The following is a 27,180-nucleotide window of genomic DNA, read 5'->3' on the forward strand; positions in this document are numbered from 1 at the left end:
CGGGCTTCGATGAGTTGTAAGGAACCTGCAGAAACCCAGTGCTTAAAAGCGGGACGTTTCGCAAACCCACAACTGACTGTACCCGCCATTTTCATGGCGTCATGCAATTGCAACCAATGCTCATCTAAACTTTTCGGTGGAATGGTAGCTAGCCTAGAAGCTAACTCGGCTCGGCAACAGAAGTTGCAACCAGCTTGCTAACATCAATCCGTTGGTGGCGGTCACTTCGTTGTCCACTGATATGTAAGGTGAGATTGGCGCAGACCAAGGCATGGTCAGAGTCCATTTAGGTACTCCAAAAGGAGAGGCAGTCTTGTACACAACCACGCCAGCGGTAGCTGATCGCGATGTGGTCAATCTGAGTCCAGGCTTGGGATGCAGAGGGAGGACGCCAGGTGGCACATCAGCGATGACTGTGCCGAAAGTTAGTGCTAGCCGGAAACAGGTTGTGGTCTGTGCACAGTTGCAGTAGACTGTCCCCGTTATCTGACCTGCGACCAACGAGTCCCCATCGGCCACCTAAACGACTCTCTTCTGTGCCTAGACGCCCGACCTGAGCATTCAAGTCTCCGGCTAGTACTACAATATCTGTTGAACGCACTTTCTCAAAAAGAACAGATAACTGGTGGTAAAACTCATCCTTGATTGCATCCGGGCTGCAATCTGTCGGAGCATAGGCGGAGATGACGAAAAGACATCGTTTCTCACGCCGATTTCTTCTCACTTTGATGGAACTTTCTAATCTAACAACACATAACCGACTGTTAATGGGGATCTAATCGATTAGTGCTGCCTCAGCTCTAGCGCTTAGTGCGACACCAACGCCAGCAAGACCAGACGAAGATGCCACAGGGTCCCCGGATAAGCGCACGTAAAACAAGCTTTTCGAAGCGACAGATGGAGATCGAATTTGTAGTACTTCACTAGGGTTTTGAATATGGGTTTCGGATAGACAGCAAACATCAATATTAAGACTTTCCAAAGACATTTCCAGCCCTATCTGTTGTCCGACCTGCATAAATGTGCGAACGTTGAAGGCAACCAGTTTGAATGGTGCACGTGGTTTCAGAAAAACTGCTTCAGTACTCATGTTCGGTGGTAACATATAATTTTCAACCAGACAGTGACTTGAGAACGTTTAGATACAGTCGAATTTCCACCATAGACGAGCTGCTGTATAAGTCGAAAAAATAAGTATAAACAGAGCAGGAATAAAAGAGGGTGAATAATGATGTCATAAATAACGATAATAATAATAATAGTAATAATGAGAACAATAATAGTAATATAATAATAATAATAGTAATAATAATGGTAATAATAATTTGAATCATTTGATTGTTAGTTGAAGCAAGAGAATTAGTTTCCATAATCATCGACAGTACAGTTCATCATTTGTGTGTAGGGTGCGATACTGCCCGGGTGCCCAGACCGAAGCAGGTGGTTATCTTAGGCGGCCACAACCCGAGCCTTTGACTTAAAGGTCTAACCCACAAGGCAGTGTGTTGGGGACGATAGATCCCCAAACTCATATTTTTAAATTTTATCTTATCGATCATTTTATCGATTAAATGTTTGAATGGCAGTCAGTTGATGAACCTATCGATTAGATGTGTAAATAGGTCAGTTGATGAACTATCGATTAAATGTTAAATAGCGGTCAATTAATGAACTCATTGATTAGTGTTTAAAAATTTTGTATGACAATATCGATTGTAAATATTTGTATAGATATGCTTGATTTGTGTGTTTGACTTGACTGGCAGAGGCTATATACGCGTGGCCGTGTGAGAGTATTTCGAGAGGGAGGGAGAACCCACCCCGCTCTCGGCTATACCAGGGCATTTGATGGCTCAGATACTCAATCAGGCCGCAAATATTATGATATTTGCTATCACAACTATCAGTGAATCCATCCTATCAACGTAGTTCCATCATTACAGTAAAATATATTTCAGTCTTTAATAGGTGTACAGATTAAGCTACTATAAATTATACGAGTTTTGTGGTTTGTGCTACTTATAACGACATAAGTAGTATATAACGCAAGTCAAAAAGAGAATGTCTGGCAACAGAAGATTAAGATCAAGAAGACAAGAACAATAATAGAAAGCAATTGGTATGGTAATGCAGAAACAATAAAGTCTGAAACAAATAATGAACGTTTTGCAAATAAAGTGTTAGACTATGATTATTAAATTTCACTATGTAAGTCTGTAATATTAGTGCGATTTATTACACAAATGAAATGTATAAGTTACAAATTGATGAAACAAGTGTTATGTAAAAGTGTAATAGTATTTTATCAACAATAATTAAGTGTTATTCATGCGAAATTTCGGCCGAGATTCAATCCTCATCAGTAGTCTTCGTTTCATTTCAACAAGAGGTTTGTGTAGATCGAATGTTTCCATGTTTAGATTTACAAACCATCACAACTGAGAACACCAAGTAGATACCATGAATTATTCCAAAACTGAAGCATAAATAGATCAGAATGTTTTTGTAATATTGTACAAATCCATTCAATGCATCAATGCATCCCTGTGTATGTTAAATAAAGAAACTATATAGTGTTAATTAATTATGAATAGTTGTGAAGAAACAAATGTTTAGTACCATGTAATATTCAAAACAAGTGAATCAACCATCTATCTGACCATAGAGAACGATGTTTGGTTGTTTGGTTGATTTCAATATTCGTCTACGAAACATGGAAAGCAGTGAGTGAATGACGAATAACTGGTAAGCTTGAGATGAAAATGTTGAATGTGATTTGTGGAATTTAGTTTGCATGAAATGATTCATTGGAAGCTATCTATACAACAAGTTAATCACCCTTCCTTATGAAGGTGTATTGAGTAAGATATGAGCACTGCATCCAAAAATCAAGTAATGTTCATTCATTCTTAATTAAATATTTCTATACATCAAACAAAAAATGTATTTCCTTTGAAACGTGTGGTGCTGTGTTCACATAACTGATCCATCTGTATCGACTATGTTAATAATGTGATTCGGTGGAGGTTTTTCAATGACCAGATTGATAAATGTGGTCCTTCTTTGAAAAGCAGACATTACGATATAAATGACATAAGCCTTAGAGTGATCAGCAAATGGAATCGCTTTGGATGTATGCAACTTCCAACTTAGGACAATAGCTACTTCTACAACACTAAACCAACAGTAAACTGATAAGTATGCCACAAAATCTAGTATTGTTGAAGGAAATCTACGGAAAGTATTGAGACAGCCTCATTTTCGTAGTTTACATGATGAACTGAATTTAATTAGACAACTAACGAAAATAAGACAACCATCTGTTTCTTACTAGAACGAAACATTTTAACTGTCCACATACAGTTTTCCATTAAGAAACTAGGGCAGAATGGATGAGTATCTTGGTGAACATCTTCCAGTATTGCAAATATATACACATAATCCATTTGTTCTTTCGAAATGACCAAAATCTCAAATAGTTCTATTCTCAATCTTCCATAAATTTATTCCGAAATTATACAATTTTCCATTAGATATACTTAATTCAAATGACGTTTCTATGTTGTTTCGATTGCCAACATGTGAACTCAATGGAACTTATGGACTGCTATGAAATCTCTCTGCACAATATTCTTAGACGTGTTTTTACATTAACTTCCATGCAATCAAGGTGTCTTGTTCTTCAGTGTTCATTCTGTATCCTACTTCATAAATTCACGTATATTTATTTTCAGTATACAGTTGTGCAGATGCTTGAGTTCTGATTGAGATCATGAATCGACCAATGTTAGATCACCATTAGAAAGGTGAAAGCACTGGAAGGCCTTTCCGTCCTAGTATATTTATTTGAATATACACAAAATCAAGTTAAGATGGATAGAACAACGTTAACATGACAAGTATATGTAACAAGGAATTGAGAATCTCAGGATGTAAATTTTCAGCATCTGTGAACTTGAGACTGAACGTTACAAATATGCATTGGTCATGTGTTCTAGGTGAATTGTGAGAAGAGTAGTAATTTACTACGTAGATATGACCAATCAATTTGTTGTGAATAGAATGTGTTAAGAATATGTAGGAAGCATGTTAAATCATAGTGTAAAATGTATACTTTTGAATAAATTAACTGGATATTTCAAGCCTTGGACATATCTTGGTTTATTATAGCACGGATATCGCTTTATATTTGTTAACAATAACATGCAGAGATGTTACGTCAAACATTTCCTCAGACATTTACCTATTCAGTGTTGAAACTCCCTTCAGAATTGGAAGCTTTCAATGGGTTCATATGCAATTAGAGTGTTTTACAACAATCAAATATTTACTTACCAGTGAATATGGTTTTATTCCAGACAAGCATGAAATCGGTATAAGTTGTTTAATATGTGGATAATCGTTGGATGAATAAGCCCCACAACAACGGAACTGTATTTGGAGAGTTAACATATTTACGGGTTTTTTATTCACTTACTGTTGTTTGTAAATTATCAAATTCTATTTGATAACGAAGATTTGTCCAATATTGTTTAACATTCGTATTTAACGAACGATGAGCTTCAGTGAAGAACTGTTTACGTGAAAGTAATTAGAAGTCAACGTACAATGTCAGACATGAACTAACTTGATCTTTCATTAAAGAGGATGTCAACGCTATGCCTATTTCCATAATTATTACAATGGTCAAAGTACATAGATGCTAAACGTAAAAGTTGGATAAAAATGCATATGCATATGCATTAATATTTCAATGGTTACCAGATACATGATCATGTTTCTTTCACTCAATATTGCTAATATTCCGATGCATGCAGCTAATATACCAAGAGTTCCTGAGAAAGTAGCAGTTAGGAAGATGGGTGGTGTAGTTGCTTGTAAAATCCTCTTATATCCAAATAAATTGGTTGGTAGTTTCATGCCGAATGCAACCACAATACTGCCAATTGTCTATATTGCATCATAAAGAATGAAATGAATAGAACAACAGAGAAACAAATCAATAGAAATTATCGCTTACAATAAAAAGGCAATTGAAGAAAACGAACAATTTTGTTGAATATCGTCCAACTATTGACAAATACATGATTTTGAACTGGATGATGATCTTGTAGGGGAATTGCCACAAGAGTTTTGTTGTGTTCAGGAAATCTCTATTCTTGTTGATGAATTTCATACGGAAACCCCTTTCTATTTTGATTATTCCATTCGAAATTGACTTTTAATTAAACTGCATACCTGCTGATTATGTCATTTTTTGTTGATGATTTGCCAGTGAGCCTGTATCTGAGTAAAAGAAAAAATGAATGATTGAGTTTAGCCTACGCATAACAAATGTCAATAAGCTTTTGATAGATTGATATGCATACTGTTATGTATTATGTAGATAATCATTGATGTAATTCATTATGCAAAACATGATTGTATGCTTATTTTTCACTAATTATATATGGTGCAATACATGTGACTATTTAAAGGAATCTAATTCTCAGAATGGGTTTTGTGGAGAGTTTTAGAAATTTCACAGGTTGAAATCATGAGTCGATTGAAGCTAGACCACCATGGAGAGAAGCCGTTACCATTGTAGTTCAACCAGTTCTGTTGTGAGATAACAACTCTCTGAAGACAATGGTGTACGGTGGGGCAACTTCGTGGATTGGTTGAAGCTAGTAGGTCCTGGGTTCGAGCTCCGCGTGGTTCGGGATCGTGGATGCGCGCTGCTGAGGAGTCGCGTGCTGAGACGAAACAGTTGTTCATTGCTTCTAGGTTTCCCATGGTGTTCTAGCTTCAATCGACTCTTGATTTCAACCTGTGGAATCTAATCCTATGGTAATGTATTGTGATTTTGAATGATAACAATAATCATCACATCGATACTACTTAATTAGCGATGAAATAGATGAAATAGAAACATGTTGCATAGGTCAATGAAAACTGATTAGTGAGCTGTTGATTATTCTGTTTTGTATTCATTTAATTCTAGGTAGATCAATCTTTTCAATAGATAATACCCATACCTGGAATCCTCAAGGAGAAGAGGAAGACCAAAGAACGTATTACGCGAAGAAATGTAGACAGATATGAGAAGAATGAACAACAATTGAATAGTACTGGAAAGGAAGTTCCAGGAGAGATTGGGTTGAAGAATGCTGGTCGGTGGCCTATGCTCCATTGGGAGTAACAAGTGTAATGTAAGTAAGTAAACCAACTGTTCAATAGATAATTCTTCATTTTACAGTGTACGATTGTTGAATATGAATCAAAGCCACTTATTTATTCATAAATTGTTACAATTGAAATTAGATACTTATTAAAATTAAGTAGCATTTTCAACTTGATATCACAATGATCTGACCTCAAAACTGATGAGATACGAACGATTCATAGTTTTTCATTGAGTTGAAGTTTAATGGAGATTAGATTGATCTACACGTTGTATTCGCCACAGATTAATGAATGAAGCCAATGTTATTCCATTTTGTGTGTTGGTTTATTGAGACAGGTAACTTTTCTCATTGTTAAGATTGAGCCGTATTATATGCTGGACGTCAGTGACTAACAGCAGTCATATTCCACAACATAGGACCAGGCATGAATGAATTGAAGGCAATGATCTCATCTTCACAAAATGTATTCATTACTGATATATTTGAATTGTATAAAAGTTTTACAACCAAATCCTTCAATTGTAAGTGATTCCTATGTTATATTTTCCCTCATGTATTTAGTTTATCAAATTGTTAGCTGTAATCTTACAAATAGTCGACGTTAAAATGATAATGGTAAATGTAATCTGTTTTGATACACAGTGAACTGTCAATCACATTTCATGCATTGAGTAAGATCATATTCAGGTAGAAGTGAAATATTCTAATTTCTCCACATATGACTAACAGCTTGTCTTGTCGAACTCAATCTTCACACAATTTAACATCTGAACATTTTTTATAGTCTTTCCATACTTGCTTGGATAATGCTGGTTTGACGACCTATGCTCCACTGTAAGTAATAGGCGTAACTAAGTAAGTAATACTTGCTTCTCTTCTTATTAATCTATATTATTGTGAACCTTTTTGATACTATGATATAGAGTATAAATAACGTCTTTATGAAATCAATACCATTCTGTTTGGTTTGCAAGTAGTTGTTACGTTTGTCGTATGCATTTTAATCAAATTTATCACTGAGAAAGTCTATATATAAAATCAGATATTAATCAAACAGACAATTTACATTAAATGAGAAAATTAGTCCGTAAGTATTAACCTTTCAAAGAAAAACGTTTGATCGTGTTTGATAGTGGAACTCGGTTTACTGGTACTCTCTTTTTTCGGACTTGTTAACTGAATACACCGACATCTTGAAGTAAATATATTTCCTAATAATCGAACCTAGTACCCTTTGTTTCAAGCACCTACAGCCTTCTCCACTAAGCTATTGAAACTAACTACCCAGTGAATTGTGGAACAAGGATGAAGTTTAATTCTACTTATTAGCATCTCCAAAGCAATCCAGTCAAGAAGATCACATGTTGAGCGAAACTGATCAACCACAACTCTTACAAATGAATGCAAACAACAACCTGTATGAAAGAAGAAATATAAAACTTGTTTACCAGTTAATGATAATCATGTAAATAAGACAAATAATGACTATTTTGGGTTTTTTTTACATATATTGTGAAAAAATCTTATCATTAACTTACTCGTACATAAATCTTGTCGCCATTTTGAAAAAGTTTTGGAACTAAAACGTGTCCTACTTTAGAACTCATTTTAACTTCAAATTTACAACTGGAAAGGATTGAGTAGCACATTTGTGGTTTGTGCTACTGATGTCGACAGATATAAGTAGTATGTATAATCAATTGAAAGTGAAATACTTGACGGTAGAAAGTTAAGAATGTCGAAGAAAAGAGAATAGAAACAAAGATGGACTAGTGTGAAAATGAATGGACAGAAAAGTCTGAGACGATCGAATGAAGTATTTACTGTATGGTTCTCAGATTTTAGCAAGATGTTCTGTAATTTTGTTTAGATACATTCTCACTTGTTTTCTCGTTCACTGCACAAGATTGGATAAAGAATGCTGGTGGGTGGCTTATGCTCCTCATGAGGGGTAATAAGCTTATGTAAATAGGTCAGTCACATTTAAAGTGAAGATAAATTGAATGTTTCGAAGAAAGTGTGATTTCACAGATCGAAATCATGAGTCAATTGAAACTGGACAACCATGGAAAACCTGGAAGCACTGGAAAGCCGTTTCGTCCTAGTATGGGGCTCTTCAGCAGTGCGCATCCGTGATCCCACGCCCCGCGAGATTCGAACGCAGGACCTGTCAGTCCTGCGCGCGAGAGCTTAACCATTAGACCACTAAGCCGGCCAGCATCCATTGGTGTTAATGTGTACCTTCAACTTCGAATCTCGTGGGGGACGGGGTCGTGAATGAGTACTGCCGAGGAGTCCTGTACTAGGACGAAACGGCCGTCCAGTGTTTTCAGGTTTTCCATGGTGGTCTAGCTTCAATTGACTCATGATTTCAATCTGTGAAATTTCTTAAATCTCCATAAACCCCTTCTGAAAATATAGTTCTTAAAACAAACTATTCAATAATATATTACTTCAATTGGCAGATGGTCATATTCGCCTGGATACACAAGATATGTATAATATTACTATGACAATTCTTCTAATTGATTGTCAGGTTTCATTAGGGACTGTAATAAAAAGATGGTGGTGTTAGTATTCAATGAGTTCAATGCTTTCACAACCAACATTGTTTGGTTTTATAAATGAACGTGTCGCAACACCAGTTTCGATAACTGCTTTGCAATAGCTAAAGCAATGAGATGCTAAACATGAATATCAATAGAAATTGTATCATATTTCGTTTGTATATTTTATTTGCTACATCGATCATGATTTTCTTCTTCTTTCATAATCCGAAAGTTCCGATACATGCAGCCAGTTTATCGAAGGCACCTGCGAAACTGATCCTTGGAAATATTTTATTAGGACTCTTCATTTTGACGTCGATTAGATTGAACGATGTTGTCGACGGGCTCATCACTTTAGTGATCTGCTTTATTGGCCCCAGATCTGACTTCATATCATAAGGTTGCGTGTTCGAAACACATTCGGCTCACCACTTTAGTGACTCTGGATCTGACTCCAGTAGTATTGTTTGAATGTTTGTTGTCAAAATATACATCCTAGCTATCCTCGTAGATAATTATTTACTTGACTGGCGTTAGTGAATAACGGGCCACCAACCATTGTCTAGTGTAACACCTTAGTAGAATAATACCGACTTGAGATATTTTCATTAATGACGTGATTCTAAATATCAGAAGAATAATTTCAAAGTATCTTGATTAGATAGATGAGTATGATGAAAGAACAAATGTAAAGTAACTTACAATTGAAAAAACAAAACAATTTGATAAGATAAGCAAATTTGCCCAAAATTTTTCATTTGGTAATGACAAATTCATAGTCTTCAATCAGTTCACCCAACACCATTCTGTGGGAGAGGACAGTTCACCTTCCATTTGAAGAGGAAATTAGGAAAAGACTATGGAAATGGATAGGATAGACATTGAGGAAATCATCAAATTACATCACGATGTAAGCCCTCGTTTGGAATCCTGAAGGGAAGTGGAAAAGCAAAAGGCCAAAGCACATATCAAATCGAGAAATAGAAATAGATATGAAAAGGATGAATAACAACTGGAAATAACTGGAAAGGATTGCCCACGACAGGGATGGATGGAGAATGCTGGTGGGTGGTCTATGCTCCTCCATGAAGAGTTACAGGAGTAATTTATTAGTTCAAATTAGAACTTTCTGAAAGTCGATTAGGGTAGATTCAATTTCAATGTTAATTACTTAATCTGTACTCTTTGTAATATGTAAAGTTACCTACTTTAAAATTGTAATGAGTCATTATGATTGTAAATTTTTTTTTCATTTAATGTAGGTATTAAAATATTCAAGTCAGATCTCTTTCAACGTTTTTTGTTGTCATGTTAAACATCTAGAAAATAAAAGAGAAAATTTTATATTTCACATTGAATAAAAACAGTTATATTGGCTTTCACATATTTATATCCTAAACACAAATATAGAAATTAGCTTTACATCATTAGTATAATTAGATTTGCATTATACATATGCTTTCTCTGGTATATATATATACTTCAAAACTCCTAAATTAGTGATACAAAGGTAAATAGTTATAGTATAGGGGAAGTGTCTGTACCCGTGGTCCAGTTTCCCATGGATCTTGGATTTGACAGTGAATCATGATCTTAAGACTACAGCCCATTCCCTGGAGGTCGCAGTTAAGGAGTGTAGAACCCCATGGGCTGTAAGATGGGCATTCACTAAGTTAGATATTACCATGTTCACTACAGTATACACAACCTTAGTGAGAACTAAGCTTGAGAACTGCATTCAGGCTGAAAGCCCTTGTTTAAAAGGTGACTGTGATATCCAGGAAAAATTACCGAGGGCAGCTACACGTGCAATTCCAGAACTTCGGGGTGTAACACATAAAGAGCGGTCTGAAAATCCAGACCTCTTTACTATGTCCTATCGAAGATTAAGAAGTGATTTGATTTTAATGTATAGAATACTAAGAAATGATTTTGGACCTAATGTATCCTCTCTTTTTCTCTTCACTAGATTGACACATCTCAGAGGACATAGCAGGCGAGTAGAAAAGCCAAGAACGAACAAAATACCCGTGTCATACAGGTTTTTACACTGAGTCATCAATTATTGGAACATGTCACCCGAAGCAGTGATGTCCCTACATCCAGTTGATTCATTCAAGAGATAACCAGACATTCATAAAAGTATACTAGAAAAGGAATAACATAGGCCGTAGGCCTTCTGTCCTTACTGCACAAATCTGAATCCGAATAATTAAAACTAGATTCAGTGATATCAATAAATCAGTATATAAACACTACATATACAGTTTTGCTTTTATATTCATTACTTGTTCATTATGCTCAATAATATGCGAGTATGCAACTATGCTGTAAATGGATGTTTGGTCAAAAAAATGAAATACAGATTTCAATAGTTTCGATCGTGAGTCAATTAAAGCTAGACTACCATGAAAAACCTGGAAGCCTGGACAGCCGTTTCATCTTTGTATGGGACTCCTCAGCAGTTCTCACCCACGGTCCCGCCCTCCTGAGGATTCGAACCCAGGATCTATCGGTCTCGCGTGTGAGCGCTTAACGTCTAGACCACTGAGACGCCATCCGACAGTGCTAATGTTTAACTTCAACCAATCCACGAAATTGCGCTACTAGTCATGAATTTTACTAATTAATCAATGAAATCATTCAAATGTTACTGAGAACATTTTCATTAGACACTTTTACAATAAATGTTCATTAGTAACGACGCCCATAAATCTTTTCTTCACAATTTGTAAAAATATTAGTTATTCAAGTGTTGGAGAGATCCAGGAAATTCCTCGAAAAAAAGACAAAAAAGCCTCTGAAAACACCGAGAACCATGTTGTTCAATTAGCATTCAATAGGAGTTTTGCCAGAAACATCTAGAAACTGAAAAGTCACATGTTGCATTTCTGACTGAATAATTGCCTATACTGTTGTATTTAGTAGCGTTCTAAAATTTTTCAGATGCCCAAGGCCATCTGAAATGCTATAAAAACCATAAATTTTCTGCATATGAACAAAAGTCAGTGTAAAGCAGTTCCTTCATAAATGGTTTCTCTGGTTGTCAGAAGAGGCATAGGCCTCGTGACTTCCGAAGGAACTCGGCTTCACCATGAGGTGTCATAACTCTTCTAAATGATGACCTTCTAACTCCCAGGGCATAGTTTAAATGGTTTGAACTATTTCTTCTGGTTAGCGTGTTTTTAACGAGTTAGTTTTCTATGGGATGGGATTGCCTACCCCATGAGCAACCCTCCTCCCTTATCCAGGCTTGGGACCGGCAGTAGCCCCACAGAGGCTCCAGGCGGAGTTTCAATGTCAAAGGAACAGTCTATTAAACTTTTGTAATCACATTTTATTAAGTAATGTGCTAACGTTTCTTTGTTGAGAAAGCAATGAAAAATTTAGAATTAAATCATCAATAGAAGTCATCAATATGAGCTACAAATCTTTGTTACCACCTCAAAACTAATGGAATATTTAGCATAAAAAGTCTTTGTAATGAATGATTGTTGAACTAATTGTTGTTATTCACTGGAACACTACTTCATACATAAGTAATGCAAATAAAAACAAGGTTTATTCATTGGATTACAACATTTTGCGTCAGAAATGTATCCATCTGAAATGCATACTACATTTTCCTATACAATTTGATTGTTATCTTTTCTTCCAATCACCATCCTTCGTATACTTATTCTTGAAGGAGGTGTTTGTTTGTATCGCGCTTCTAGCTTATAGAGTTCATTCATAAATTTTGGTGGAGTTTAATCATGTAAAGACCAGTGTCCTATATTTTCTTACGTCGTAGCTGGCGATAATGACCAAAAAGGATAATTAACAGAAGTACTGCCACGATTAATTATTATCACTAATTATCAGAAATTACTGTCTGACTTTACCTGTTGAAAAATTATTAATGTTATCAGTATGAGGATTTTCAGAGATTGTAGCATTGTCGCAGTTGAAATTAAGAGTTGGTCCAATTCAGACCATCAATGAAAACCTGAAAAAAAAATATGGCCTGTTTGTTCTGATTTCGGACTCATACGTATTCATCCGCAACCCCTAACACGAAACTTAAACCCAGGACCTTCGCGCTTGCTTGCGATCAATTAACCTTTAGATCGTTGAGCCGGTATCAAACGATGTCACTGTCTGACTTTAATCAATCCATGATCTTACGCAACCCTTCTTTCATTGCCCAGGGTGGATATCTGTCACACACCCGGTATGAATTATGCTCGACCGGTTATGGTTTCTCATTAGAATTAACATCGACGCAGCTCTTAAAGTGCTATATACGAATCACCAAAGGCTAATCTTTACGTTTATAGAAACCTTGGCTATTGCCTATTCAAAGCCTGTTTAGGTGCACAGTAAAGGTTTAACGTTTGTTGGTAGTTACTTTGACAATTTACCACGAAGTTGTTTGTGTTCTCTTCCATGGATGGCTTTGAGAAGTTGATAAGTTTCTTCTTTAGGGTGTTTCTTCTTTGTTCTCTGTGTCGTTTTCATGATATCTCGATAGCTGTTGTCAGGATTTCCAATTGTTCTGAAGTGAGTATCCTTCTTAGCTTCATCGTTTAGTCCTCTATGACGTTTGTGCTGACGATGTCGTTCAGAAGAAAAATGAAAGATCCACGATCAAAACATCCAACTCAGAGAACAAAACTCCATCAAAAACAGTAAAGGTTTGTCGTAGCCTTGGGTATGTCCTGGTGACCGTTGGTATGACAATTTCCTATTCTTCTCTTAAAGTATCAGTACTTTTTTCTTCATAATATTTACAATTATCATGTCATGTTTATTTAACCTTTTACTCAATTGACTTTCGTTAGTTTTTATGAGTATCTTGAGAAGAATATGTATGATTAGATACTTCGAAATATATGTAGTGCAAATGTATCACATTATACAGGTCAACCTCATCTTTTATTGTTCTATCAACAACAACAAAATTGTCAACAGAAGGAGTTTGTGGAGATTTCAGAAATTTCACAGATTGAAATCATGAGTCAATTCAAGCTAGACAACCATGGAAAACCTGAAAGCACTGGACAGCCGTTTCGTCCTAGTATGGGACTCCTCAGCAGTGCGCATGATTTCAATTTGTGAAATTGTCAACAGTTTATATTCTAAATTATGAAGCTGATTGATTTTAATCTGTTCTCAGGAATATTATATGGCGCAATAGTTTACAGTACCTAAATGACTCCTTACAATGATTTGATTTTATGCTGTATATAAATAAACCATGTTACATTTTAGACGATAAAAATTGATAAATGGGACTTTTGGGAAAATAGACCATAATATTGTATTCTGAATTCTATATTTATTTCACATATGTACACCAGTCAAACTTATAGGTTGAGGTGTGGCGCATATTAGTTATGGACAATGAAATGATAACGTTATTGTTAACTAAGAAATAAAGGTAAGAAAACCAATAATTTTTATAGAAGTGATCGTAGTCAGCAGTAGAATTCGAAACATGTGTTTTATTCTATTCAGTTGGATGTACCTGAATCCCTGTGTTGACGTTTAACCTAGGGCTCGCACTCAATCCAACTCACCACAGATACTGAACGGGTTTTCCATTCAACTACTGAATTCAGATGTACAAACATTAGTCACTGTTACCCCTCGTAGAGGGGGTATAGACTGACCACCAGCATTCCACACCCAACTCTGTCCTGTTCAATTCTGATCAGCTGTTTTTTAGTTGCTATTCATCCTTTTGATGACTACTTTCGATTTCTGACGCAGTGGATACTTTGATCCTCCATTTTTCCGTTTCCTTTCAGAATTCCACATTAATACTTACCTCAGGATCCAGTTTGATGACTTCCGTAATGTATGTCCCACCCACCACTTTCAATATTCTTTCCTAACTTCTTTTTCAGATGAAAGTTGGTTTGTTCTCTTTCACAGTAAGTTGTAGCTTATAGTATCCGGTCCACCAACAATGATTATCTTACATAGACAGTACTAGTTTAATGACGATTGTGGTAACTTCACAGATTGAAATCATGAGTCAACTGAAGCTAGACCACCATGGAAAACCTGGAAGCACTGGACAGCCATTTCGTCCTAGTATAGGAGTCCTCAGCAGATACTCCTGGAGTTCTAGTAAGAATTCGTTACCAGTGGAGGTCAACCAGGTCTGTTGTGAGATATCAGCTCACTGAAGACAATGATATACGGTGGCGCAACTTCGTGGATTGGTTGAAGTTAGACATTAACACCAATGGATGCCGGGTCAGTGGTCTAGTTGGTTAAGCGCTCGCGCACGAGACTGATAGGTCCTGCGTTCGAATCTCGCGGAGTGCGGGATCGTGGATTCGCGTTGCTGATGAGTCCCATACTAGAACAAAACGACCGTCCAGTACTTCCAGGTTCTCCATGGTGGTCTAGCTTCAATTGACTCATGATTTCAATCTGTGGAATTTTTAAACTCTCCACAAACCCCTTCTGATTGTGGTAATTTTCAAAATTTCATCTTCATACAGTATAAATTGTTATCTGATAGGTATACGTCATAACACCTTATCAGATTGTTAGACACATACAAATAGAAATACATACATATTCGAAATGAAAAAAAAGTTTTCTTACATATTTCTAATTTCAGAAGGGGTTTCTGATTGATAGATAGATAGATAGATACTATTATACTAACATATGAAAAAGTATATTCATGTTTTTTATATGTCAGGAGAATATTATATCAGTGATTATTTGATTTGACAAGATGTGCATTAGTTACTAAGCGAACACGTACACACAATCATAGATACATGTATATCAACTAAAAAATAAAAAAAAATTTTTTAAATTAAAACTTGATTCATTATTAAATTTGATTAAAATTATTTCATTTCATCAACAAAATTAAAGTTAATTCATTTTAATATTTATCAAGATTGAACAATATGAAATTATCACTAAGTGAACAAGGATGGAATCGATTATTTCTTATTTTAAATGGTGTTTTCTTGGTAACTAATCGTATATTGATTTAATCCTATTTTATTATTATTATTATTCATTATATTTAGGTATATAGTATCATTTTATTTGCATTAGGTATTAAAGCACAAGATGATTTGGGACAATTCAAGACAATATTACAAGGAATTAATCCACCTATATTACCAACAATTATATTTACAGGATTTATTGGTATAATTGGTTCAATTACTGGTTATTGTAAAATAATGAAACCAAATCAAATTGTTATTATATTGGTAAATATATCACTAATTAGATAATAACTATTATACTATTGTATTTAGCATATTACTTGTATGACTATAGCAACAATTACTGAATTATGTATATCATTAGGTACAGTAATGACACCAAATGAAGTAGATTTAATTCATTCTAATCTTATTTATTATTATAATCTAGTTCTTTACAAATGCTAATTATACATTGATGGATTCATTGAATTATTATGATATACATCCATTATATCATGAACAATTTGAACAATTACAAACTAATGTAAGTTGATTGTATACTTTACTGTTACAACATTCACTTGTAGTATAAATGTTGTGGAAGTTCAATGTTTACAGATTATCGAAGAACTAATAATAGTTTACCAGCAAGTTGTAAAAATAATGAAACTATTTACACAGTGGTAAGTCAATTCTATAAATTGTATAAATTTGTTTCATTTAAGTATAATCTAAATTTTCATAATCATGATAAAGTAAACAGTTTGAATAAATTTCACACATGTATTAAGATTATAATACCAAGTGAATTTACACAAGCAAGTGCGTATCAGGACTCAGTAGCTAAGTGGATAAAGCGATGGCGTTTAAAGCAAACGACACTGGGTTCGAGTCCCAGATTGAACATCAACTCTGAGATGCAGGTACATCAAGGTGACGAGTCCCAAATAGAACGAAACGAGCGTCGTGGATTCCACTGCTAGCCACCATCCATCATTGCTTATAATAACAATATATTCTGAAAATTATGATGACATAATTCACACCAGTTTACAAGCATGATCAATTTGATATAAATAGTAACATTGTATGTTTTAAGTTTACTAGTTTAGTAATTGTTTAGCTAGTACATGTATTTTATAGCAATGCAATAAATCAGCTGGGAACTTTTGATTTTTCTTAAATGGATATCCTGTTGATTTATGAATGGTGTATTTAAGGTTATTTCCTGTGCCAGAATGAATTATTGATAATTATTTACAATTAGAGAAATTAAAATGAAAACAGAGAGCACGGAACAACAAAGCAATAATGACTAGAATATTTCAATCAGCAAAGATGGATAGTGATTAGCAGTGGAACGCGCGTTTCATCCTATTTGGGACTCGTCAGCCGGATGTACCTGCATCTGAGAGTTGATATTCACTCCGGGACTCGAACCCAGTACCTTTCGCTTCAAACGCCATCACATTATCCATTTACCTAATGAGTCCTGATAGCCACTTGCATGTACAATGTGGTGAAGTTTAAATTTACTTGGTATTAATTACTGGAATCTACCATCAGTCTCTTATTGACATATGTGCAAAATGTGCTTATTACCTCAATATTGGCTATTAGGACTCAGTAACTAAGTGGATAACGCGATGTTATTTGAAGCGAACGGTACTGGTATCGAGTCTCGTAGTGAACAACAACTCTGAGGCAATCCGCACAGGATGCACATATACAAACATGAGACTGATCAATTACAGTCGTAAATAACAATGGGAAGATACAAGTAAAACAATATGAAGCGAATTTATGTCAACCAGCTTTACCATAATGCTTGTGTCATGTGACCCAGTGATATACTGTTCATGTTAGATATTATTCAAATTAGTTAAGGTTGCTAGGGACAGTATTAACGTGAAGTGATAGCATGTAGGTGGTTCTATTTGTGGAATGCACTAATAAAGATGGCTAAACACTTAAAGATCCTATAATTTCACTTGTGGAATGAGATACACTCACAGGTGATAGAACATTCAATGCATTTTCAGAGGAGCAGTATGCATCGATGCAACGAACAAATAATGAAAGTGTTTTTATCGTAAGGATGGATTATGGTGGGTTATTCCAGAGTCTAGAAAATTTACAGGTAAAGTAACCCATATAAAGAGATGATTTAGAATGAGTTTGTTTCACCAGTGACAAGGAATTACGGAAGTCATAATGAGAAGTTTCTGCATATTCAATCGCGTGATTGCATGTAAACGATAGTTTAATAAGTAATTTGAAGAAGAAGAAGAAAAAAAAAAGATTTAGTTTGAGTCTCCTCCTCCATAAAGGGTCTAGCTCAAGTTTATTACATCTGGAATTATAAGTTAAGGTACAATTAGCTCCAACAATACGAATTGTAAATCGTCTCTGTACTGATTCCAGCCTTATTTTATCCTTCATGAGCGCATTGCTGAGAATAAACGTGCAATATTCTGGAAGTGGTCGAACAGAAACTTTGTACATTAAAATACATGACTCATTGTTATGAAGGTTTCGAGTTACGTAACCTGCCAGGCGTTGAGACTTAGAGGTCTATTTCAATATCTGTTCTGTAAACGACAAGTCTTGGGAGTATCTAAGTCCTAAGTCTACTGCTGTATGTAACATAGATAACAGTTCTCCATTTATGGTAAGATCTAAGTTGATTGATGTATCACCGAAGCATATCCATCCACATTTATCTGTATTAAGCTCCAGTTGCCATTTTAAGCACCACTGAGCTACCTTGTTAAGCTCCATGCTGATGCAATTTTGCATATTCTTCAGCTCATGTAGAGAAAATGAACATAATACTTTAAGATCATCTGAATATAGAAGGGGCTTACTGACACAAAAGCTTTCACAAATATCATTGATAAACACTAAAAAGAGCAAAGGACCTAAGACACTACCATGTATTACACCACTTCTAACAGGGACAGCTTTGGACAATGAAGAGTTAACTTTAACTATTTGATGTCGATTGCTGAGAAGGGAATCAAACCAAGCTAGCGAAGGATTTTGAACCACATAAGATGAGAGTTTACCTACAAGAAATTGGTGGCTAACCATGTCGATGGATTTAGAAATGTCCAGATATAGCACCAAAACTGGTTATCCTTGTCTACATAGAGAATAGCAAACATAGATAGCTTAGATTGATATCATGAATGGATCAATGTTAGATCATCACTGAAAACGTGGAAGCACTGGACGGCTGTTTGGTCCTAGTATCTCATATGAGGAGTGGTGGATGAGCATTGATGAAGAGTCCCATAGTAGGACGAAACAACCGTCTAGTGGTTCCGGTTTTTCAATGACAGTCTAACACTGATCAATTCCAGATACTGATCTAAACTCAACAATCTTCAAAACCCGATAGTGACATTGTTAGTTTGTCCATAAATATGTATTGTTCAAGTAAACCTGAAAACAGTAAACTATGTACAATGAATAAGTAATCGAATAGACATATAACGTATACATGTGCACTTAAATATTGTTTCGAAAAAAAACCAATTTTCATCATGATATCCTTCTTGGCTTAAGTAAACATAGAAGTTCCAAATGAGATGTTCGAACAAGAAGCTTTCTTCTTTCAATCAGTCTAGTTTGTGAGAAAAAGTACCTAAATAAGTGAGTAACATATTCGTGTAAATCAATTATATAAGAATCATGTAGATTATATTCTTTGAGGACAAGCCACAAATAAATCCCTTGCTTAATGTCTCATCTTAATCTAATCAAGGCAGAAGATTTAAAAAAGATAAAATAATATTCTAGGTAAAGATGGTTAGTGGCTATCAGTGGAATCCACGACGCGTGTTTCGTCCTACATAGGGCTCGTCACCTGGATGTACCCACTTATCAGAGTTGATGTTCATTCTGAGACTCGAAATAAGTGAATTTAAATTCACCCCATTGCACAAGCAAGTGGCTATCAGCACTCAGTAGCTGAGTGGATAACGCCATGGTATTTGAAGAGAAAGGTACTGGGTTCGAGTCCCAGAGTGAACATCAACTCTGATATGTAGGTACATCCAGGTGACGAGTCCCAAATAGGACGAAACGCGTGTCTTGGATTCCACTGCTAGCCACTATCCACCATTGCTTACAAAAGGCTTGGTATCTCACACTCTATATTTCTATAATCATTGACCTATTTCCGATTATGTAACATTAATTTGAGCTTTTATTATTCTTATCAAAAACAGTGTACCTGTTATCTCACTATGAATTTGTACTTTTCACTTATTATGTAATCTATTCCATTGTTATCATTGACTCATAAACTTCCTTGATTGGTTTAATTCATTTCGCATATGCATATATAAATACATTACTGCATATTAGAGTAAAGCTCGATGAGGATCTAATCCAAAACAATATTAATCGCTTGTATCAATATGGAAATTTTTCAGGTTATCAGTTTGTTTAAGGTGTTTCAGTTTCTATAGGTTAATAAGTAGACGAAGACTATATTAGCGCTATACATTTCGAATAATCTAATCACACATAATAAACTTGTTAAGTCAACTAGTCTAGAAATGTAGAGTAAGAGGAGACAAGGATAATAAAGAAAATAATAATGAATTGAGGGGTGGCAGTTATTGAAACTATTCAAAATTTCATTGAGGTCCATATCTTTTTCTCAAACAATAAAAGTACCATCCATATATCTCTTATGTAAATGCAATTTCGTGGATTGGTTGAAGTTAGACATTAACACCATTAGATACCGGCCGGTTTAGTGCTCGCGCGCAAGACTGATAGGTCCTCGGTTCAAATCTCTCGGGGGTGGGCGAAATTGTGGGTGCGCACTGCTGAGGAGTCCCATACTAGAATGAAACGGCCTTCCAGTACTTCCAGGTTTCCCATGTTTGTCCAGCTTCAATTGACTCATGATTTCAACTCGTAAATGAAATCTCTTAATTATTGGTCAAAGTACCGAATTTTTTAAATTGGCCATAAAACAATCAGCCATGATAGGATCCAATAGAGAACCCATTGAAACTTTATCTCTGTATGAAAAACACTTCGTAACTTCATCAATCTAATCTAATTTTCTGTACAATAATCAACCATTCATGTATACATGAATATAAAATATCCTACTTAGAATTCCTTCTTTATTACTTTATCAAAAAAAACCTTTTTCTTTTTCTTCTTCTTTTATCCAATTCACAGGGATGTGCTGAAGTATTAAATAATTACACTTATAAATATATTGATCCAATATTGGCTTTATGTTTTATATTTACAATAATTAAAATTATTTATATATTAATTTCAATTTGGATGATACGTAGATCATCTACTGGTAAAGATCCACACATTCTTGAATGTTGTTGAAAGAAAAAAAAGAAAAGAAACTCTCAATGTTTTCATATTTTCTATTGAAGAAGAAAAAAAGAAAAGAAAAAAATATTTTTTTTCTTAAAAAAAAACAATTAAATCAATATCATTCCAATAAAATTGATAATTATTGATTATTTATTTATTGATTATTTATTTACTTTTAATATCCAATGACAAATCATTTAACATGAGGAGGATGTCCTTTTTTTTTCATTTTTCAAATGACTATCATTACATAACATTACGTCATATTGTTATTACATCATACCATCCGATTGTTTTTGTTTCTTATTCAATATTATTAACAGTACAAATATAAGAGAATACAGAATACCAATAAGTCAAACTTTTTCTTATGTAAAACAATGGACAATACTTATATATGATGTTAAGTATACTCAAAGATTAAATGACTTAATTACTTACTTATTTACTTACTTACTTGCTTACTTACTTACTTACTTACATACTTACTTGCTTACTTACTTACTTACTTACTTACTTACTTACTTGCCTACTTACTTACTTACTTACTTACTTACTTACCTACTTACTTACTTACTTGCCACTTACTCACTTCACTCACTCACTTACTTACTACTTCACTCACTCACCCACTCACTCACTACCACTCACTCTGCCACCACTTCACTTCACCTCACCCACTTACACTCACCTTCCACTTACCCACTTCACTCACTTCACCACCACTTCACTTCACTCTACCTGCCTCACTTGCACTCACTCACTCACTCACTCACTCACCACCACTCACCTCACTTCACTTCACTTTCACTCACTCACTTCACTCACTTACTTCTACCTTGCCCACCACTCACTACTCACCCACTCACTTACTACTTACCTACTACTTACTTACTTACTTACTTACTTACTTACTTACTTACTTACTTACTTACTTACTTACTTACTTACTTACTTACTTACTTACTTACTCCAGTTACCCCACACCGTTAACCGACGCATGAATTCCGGATAATGTTGATCATCTTTTCAGGAAATCCATAGTGTCAAAGAAGGTTTCCATAATGTTCTTCTGTTCACACTATCAAACGCTTTCTCATTGTCAAGGAAGTTGATGTATAGTGACGAGTTCAATTCAAATAATTGTTCGACAATGATCCGTAGTGACGTAATTTGATCTGTGAACGACCGATTCATACAAAGACAGATATTTGAAGATATGAAACCACCAACCGATTCATTGTTGTATCATCAATATTGGAATACTATTGTACAAACTGATAAAATAGGTGTGTCTATTACAAATACATATCCAACTAATATTTAAAAACATGATTTCGTCAAGGAATCGGCTTCCCATTTCGACAATCGTAGTTCATATCCGCAAATGATTTCCATAAATAATAATTGAAAATCAAGAAATGTTGAACATCAATTCCGTCCTAGCATGAGATCCACGAACATTTCTCTCCCATGATCTCACCGAGGATCAACTTCGAAAACGTCAGATAATTAGAACGGAGCTGGAAATTTCCATCAAAAAATCGGTTCTCGGTTTTCAAAATTACTTCACTTATTCTGTTACAATAAATAAAATGAGTGTGAAATTACATAGAGAGAAAGAATTCGACTGAGTCTAGTTCGTCTATCATCAAAAGAATCATACTTCTTATTTCACATAGATTACTTACTTACTTACTTACACCTGTTACTCCTAATGGAGCATATTCCGCAGACCAGCATTCTCCAACCCACTCTGTACTGGGCCTTCTTTCCTAGTTACATTCAATTCTTGTTCATTTTTCTCATGTCTATCTCTATTTCCCGGTGTAATGTGTTCTTTGGTCTTCCTCTTTTCATTTGGCCTTGAGGATTCCATGTGAGGGCTTGTCTTGTGATGCAGTTGGGTGCTTTCCTCAATGTGCGTCCTATCCATTTCCAGCGCTTCTTCCTAATTTCTTCCTCTGCTGGGATCTAATTTGTTCTTTCTCACAGTTGGTTGTTTCTAATAGCGTCCGGCCTTCACATAGATTATCTGATTCCAATAGCTTCTACATCAACATTCAATTTATATTGTTTAGGGTAGTCTCCATATTGATACCAAAATACCAATTATTACAGTTTAGTTTAGAAGGCATCACATGGTAAGATAAATTTCAAAGTTAGCTGTCACTGAAAACAAGACAGTAGAAAAGAGAGATTTAAAAGAGAAAATGGCTTTCAAAATCTCTTTACATTTACATTGATGAAGGAAATCATGTGATATCAAATTGTTTGCATATACATAAAACGAGCTGCTAGCTACGTGCCTTAAATACTTACTTACGCTTGTTACCCCCGATGGAGTATAGTCCACTGACCAGCATTCTCCAGTCCATTCTCTCCTTGGTTTTCCTATCTAGTGCTATTCAATTTTTGTTCATTCTTCTCATATCTACCTCTATTTCTCGGCGTAATGTGTTCTTTGTTCTTCAAGGTTGAATGACACTTCTATTAAATACATAATTTTTTTAGAAAAGTTATACCATTATATGTAATTACTATTTCTGAATTTATAATTAAGACATCTTTCAATAACTCCTCAAAATTAGCTTTTAATTTTTGATTGAGATCATGAATCAATTGATGTTGGACCACTATTGAAAACCTAGAAGCACTGGACGGTCATTTTATCCTATTGTGGGACTCCTCAGCTGTACACATCAACGATCCCGCTCGCCGGATTTGAACCCCATACTGATAATTATCATGTGTTCACTAGTGACTAGCTTCGTGAAGGAATCCTCTGAGTTCTAATAAGAAGCCGTGACCAGTGGAGCTAATCAATATCAGGTAGAGACAGGCATATACCTCAGTACAATGAATGATGGTCGCGCAGTTTTGTGAATTGGTTGGGGCAAGATATTAACACCACTGGATGCTGGCTCAGTGGTTTAGAGATTAAGCATTCGTGCTCGAAACCGAAAGCCTTGGGTCTGAATCTCGCTAGCAGGACCGTTGATACACAGTGCTGAAGAGTCCCACAACAGGATAGTCTAACATCAGTCGATTCCTGGTTTCAATCAAAAACTTAATAATCTCTGCAATCCCATATTGATAGTTAAATGTTATTGATTTTACTCAGTCTAATTCCTAACAACATAATGATCTAACTATTAGTTGCCTTTAGTCAAATTAAGAAGTGAAGTAAAATATCATAAATTCATTTTATTTCATGCTTTTGCCTCATTGGCTTACAACACTATCTTCATCACATTATATACTGATAAATGAAAAGTTATAATACCAACATGTAATTTCATTAGAAAATAAGCATCATAAAATATGTAGTACGTTAAGCATATATACCTTCAACTCCACCTATAGCTCTTCTAGAGTTACTGCCGGTCCCAAACTTGGGTAAAGGATGAGGGTTGGGCATGAGTTCAGCAACCCCATCCCATAGACAAACTCTTGCTGCAAAAAACGCTAAACAGCTATGTATCTTCATTGATATCTGAAATATATACAGAAGAGAGGACAGTAATTATCTGAATTTTGTAAAATGATATGTCCGATTATAAGGTAGTTTCGTTTTCTGAGTTGGACAGTTTATTCGTGAATTTATCATTGTTCTTCTGTATAGCATCATTAGCATAAACTTCAATTAGAGGTGAGGTAATCTAATTTCTCCACGTATGATATACAGCTTGTCCTGTCAACCTTGATCTTGATGAGTTTTACTTTTTTAACCCATCGTTGTCCGTATATTTATTTTGATTGTCTACTCCTTTGACCACATTTAAGACCCTAGTTCTGTCCAAACGTTTTCTATCTAGTTTATGAATTAAGTCGATTTCGACAATACAGTGTGGGAGAGTTTCAAAACGTTTACACAAATCTAGGTGAATGATCAAAGATGGATGATAGTTAGCACTGGAATTCAGGACACGCGTTTCGTCCTATTTTAGACTCGTTAGATGGATGTGTAGTTTGTGTTACTGATGTGGACAGATATAAGTAGTATATATCATCAATCGAAAATGAAATGTCTGGCAGCAGAAAGTTTAGAAGATCGGAGAAAAGAGAACTAGAACGGAGAAGGATTGCTTTGGAAATAAAGGTACAGTGAAGTCTGGGAATATTGATTGACATTTTGTGAATGAAGTATTTAATGTATGGTTCTCAGATTTTACTGAGATATTGTGTAGTTTTCTATTCAAATGCATTCAATCGTCCCCACAGTTGTTCACGTTCACTACATATGTACCTGAAATGGGAAGATACAAGTGAACAATATCAAGTGAATTTAAAACTTCACTCCATTACACAAGCAAATGGCTATCAGGGCTCAGTAGCTAAGTGGATAAGGTGATGGCGTTTGAAGCGAACCATACTGGGTTCGAATCCCAGAAGGTCGGATGTATTACTGAATAAGCAGTAAGAAGTTTAATTCCTTTGTTACTATGAAAAAAGATTTGAAGTGTGTCAAAATTAACAGAATTAATAATTGAGAGAGGTTATGGTCATGAAAGAATGAGGGACTGAACAAACTGTTTTTATACGCAAGGGTTTGACTTAAACTAGTGGATAGAAATAGCCTATGTTGTATAGTAATTCTTCGATTGCATTCCTGTTGAGCTAACACTTCTAACCATGTACAATAATGAAGGGGGCTTCTGGTGAGGCGGAATGACCGGAATTCAGTAGATGTTCCAAAATTAAGCTTTTAACTGACTTCTGGATAGTGACCAAATTATGACATTTTTGATGTCATTAAAAACATTGATTAATGCAGCATATGTAAATAGTTCATGAGATTACTTTTGTAGCGGTAAATAAATCTCCAAAATAAATAGCTCTGTAAGTTTTCGACATTGAATGCTGACCACATGTTTTAATGGACTCACCTAGCTGAAGGCACTCGGTCATGCATCCGCACCAGATCACGAGTGGGAACGCCGTGCTCAACATCTACTGCAATCGCTAGCCAGATTAGATCAGATGATTCTCGATATATTGATAGTACATCAAATATATCTTCAAGCTTCCTCGCTTCTGTCTTTTGATTTCACTTGGTGGGTACGCTTCATATTAGGTGTTACTGGTTAAAGCGTTGTCAAACTCTGAATACCTGTGGCATCTTCACTTTTATTGGTAAATGTTTTACACCAACAGTACTTCATGTTTTTCTTAAAATAAAATTATTATTACAGTTAGTCTATATGCATTGAACACTAAGAAAAACAAACTATTCGTTGTTAAATCACTGACTCTCATGCTACCATTTTCTCACTTATAAATTGATACTCAATTGAAAAGTATCTATGTTCAATTTGATCCTTTTCTTCAAATCAATTTAGAATACCAGAATTGATTGAAATCATAATCAATTGATAACGATCAACAATCTCGCAGCTCTCAAAACAAAACAAAGTTTTATTCTAACTACTAAACATTTCAATGCTTCAAAAAAAAATTTCAAATTACATCATTTACTGTAATTCTCAAACTGATAAACGTTCAAATGTAGTTACAGTAGTGAAGATAAATAAAACTTTTTATCTATGTTTTATTATGATGTTAACAAGTTCATTTTGATTATTTCATCAGAAGGTAGATTACAATAAATAAACTCCAGTCTTTTGATGAAGTTTGTGCTGATGATGTCGTTCAGAAGAACGATGAAAGCTCCACGATCAAACCATCCAGTTCAAAGAACAAAACTCCATCAAAATCATCCACCTAAGCTACAAATCTTCTCCACCATCTCAAACTCCAGTCTATTAAAACCTCTTAAGACATATGTTATGATCACGAAGCTAACCTCAATATTTCAAAGTTTACTGTATTAAAATTAATTTTTTTCATGGATTCCTTTAAAAAAAAATGAGTAATCTAATAATTCATTATGACTAATATTATCTATATATACAGTTCATCTATAGAAGAACTGGTGAGCGAGATCGAAGGTCTTGGGTTCGAATCCCGCGAGCGAGATCAACTTTGAGCACTGCTAAGGAGTTTCATACTATGAATGGGTGTTATAGACTAATATTAGTTACTAAATGTCACATTTTGAAAATATGACATAATATATCATCAGTGTGGTAACTTTATTTAGGAAGTATATGAATGAAATGTTAGTTATACGTAATAAAGATTGTT

At 35.0% G+C, this 27,180-nt stretch overlaps 2 protein-coding genes across 9 annotated transcripts; one reads left to right on the plus strand and one right to left on the minus strand.

The window, feature by feature from the left end:
* Positions 1 to 1,424: 1,424 nt before the first annotated feature.
* MS3_00002416 (uncharacterized protein) lies at positions 1,425 to 5,408 on the minus strand. Its single transcript, XM_012939281.3, has 8 exons — positions 5,370 to 5,408; positions 5,239 to 5,321; positions 5,021 to 5,190; positions 4,762 to 4,950; positions 4,628 to 4,702; positions 4,478 to 4,573; positions 4,336 to 4,431; positions 1,425 to 2,544 (listed from the first exon to the last, which is right to left on the minus strand). Exons 3-8 carry the CDS (start codon positions 5,174 to 5,176, stop codon positions 2,380 to 2,382), a joined length of 777 nt encoding a protein of 258 aa, XP_012794735.3. The 5' UTR covers positions 5,177 to 5,190; positions 5,239 to 5,321; positions 5,370 to 5,408; the 3' UTR covers positions 1,425 to 2,379.
* Positions 5,409 to 15,371: 9,963 nt separating this feature from the next.
* Positions 15,372 to 26,580, plus strand: TSPAN12_1 (tetraspanin 12). 8 transcript variants are annotated; one of them, XM_051209993.1, is made up of 6 exons: positions 15,372 to 15,702; positions 15,763 to 15,951; positions 16,000 to 16,074; positions 16,118 to 16,213; positions 16,257 to 16,352; positions 20,878 to 21,391. In XM_051209993.1, exons 1-6 carry the CDS (start codon positions 15,637 to 15,639, stop codon positions 21,040 to 21,042), a joined length of 687 nt encoding a protein of 228 aa, XP_051075479.1. In that variant the 5' UTR covers positions 15,372 to 15,636; the 3' UTR covers positions 21,043 to 21,391. The 8 variants fall into 8 exon arrangements, with proteins under 8 accessions (XP_051075479.1, XP_051075480.1, XP_051075486.1 ...); XM_051209997.1 differs by lacking the exon at positions 20,878 to 21,391 and adding an exon at positions 26,376 to 26,580 and having other exon boundaries at positions 15,537 to 15,702; XM_051209994.1 differs by having other exon boundaries at positions 15,372 to 15,951; positions 16,395 to 21,391.
* Positions 26,581 to 27,180: the final 600 nt, after the last annotated feature.

The sequence above is a fragment of the Schistosoma haematobium genome, chromosome 1 (assembly GCF_000699445.3).
Source record: "Schistosoma haematobium chromosome 1, whole genome shotgun sequence".
Classification (NCBI taxonomy): domain Eukaryota; kingdom Metazoa; phylum Platyhelminthes; class Trematoda; order Strigeidida; family Schistosomatidae; genus Schistosoma; species Schistosoma haematobium.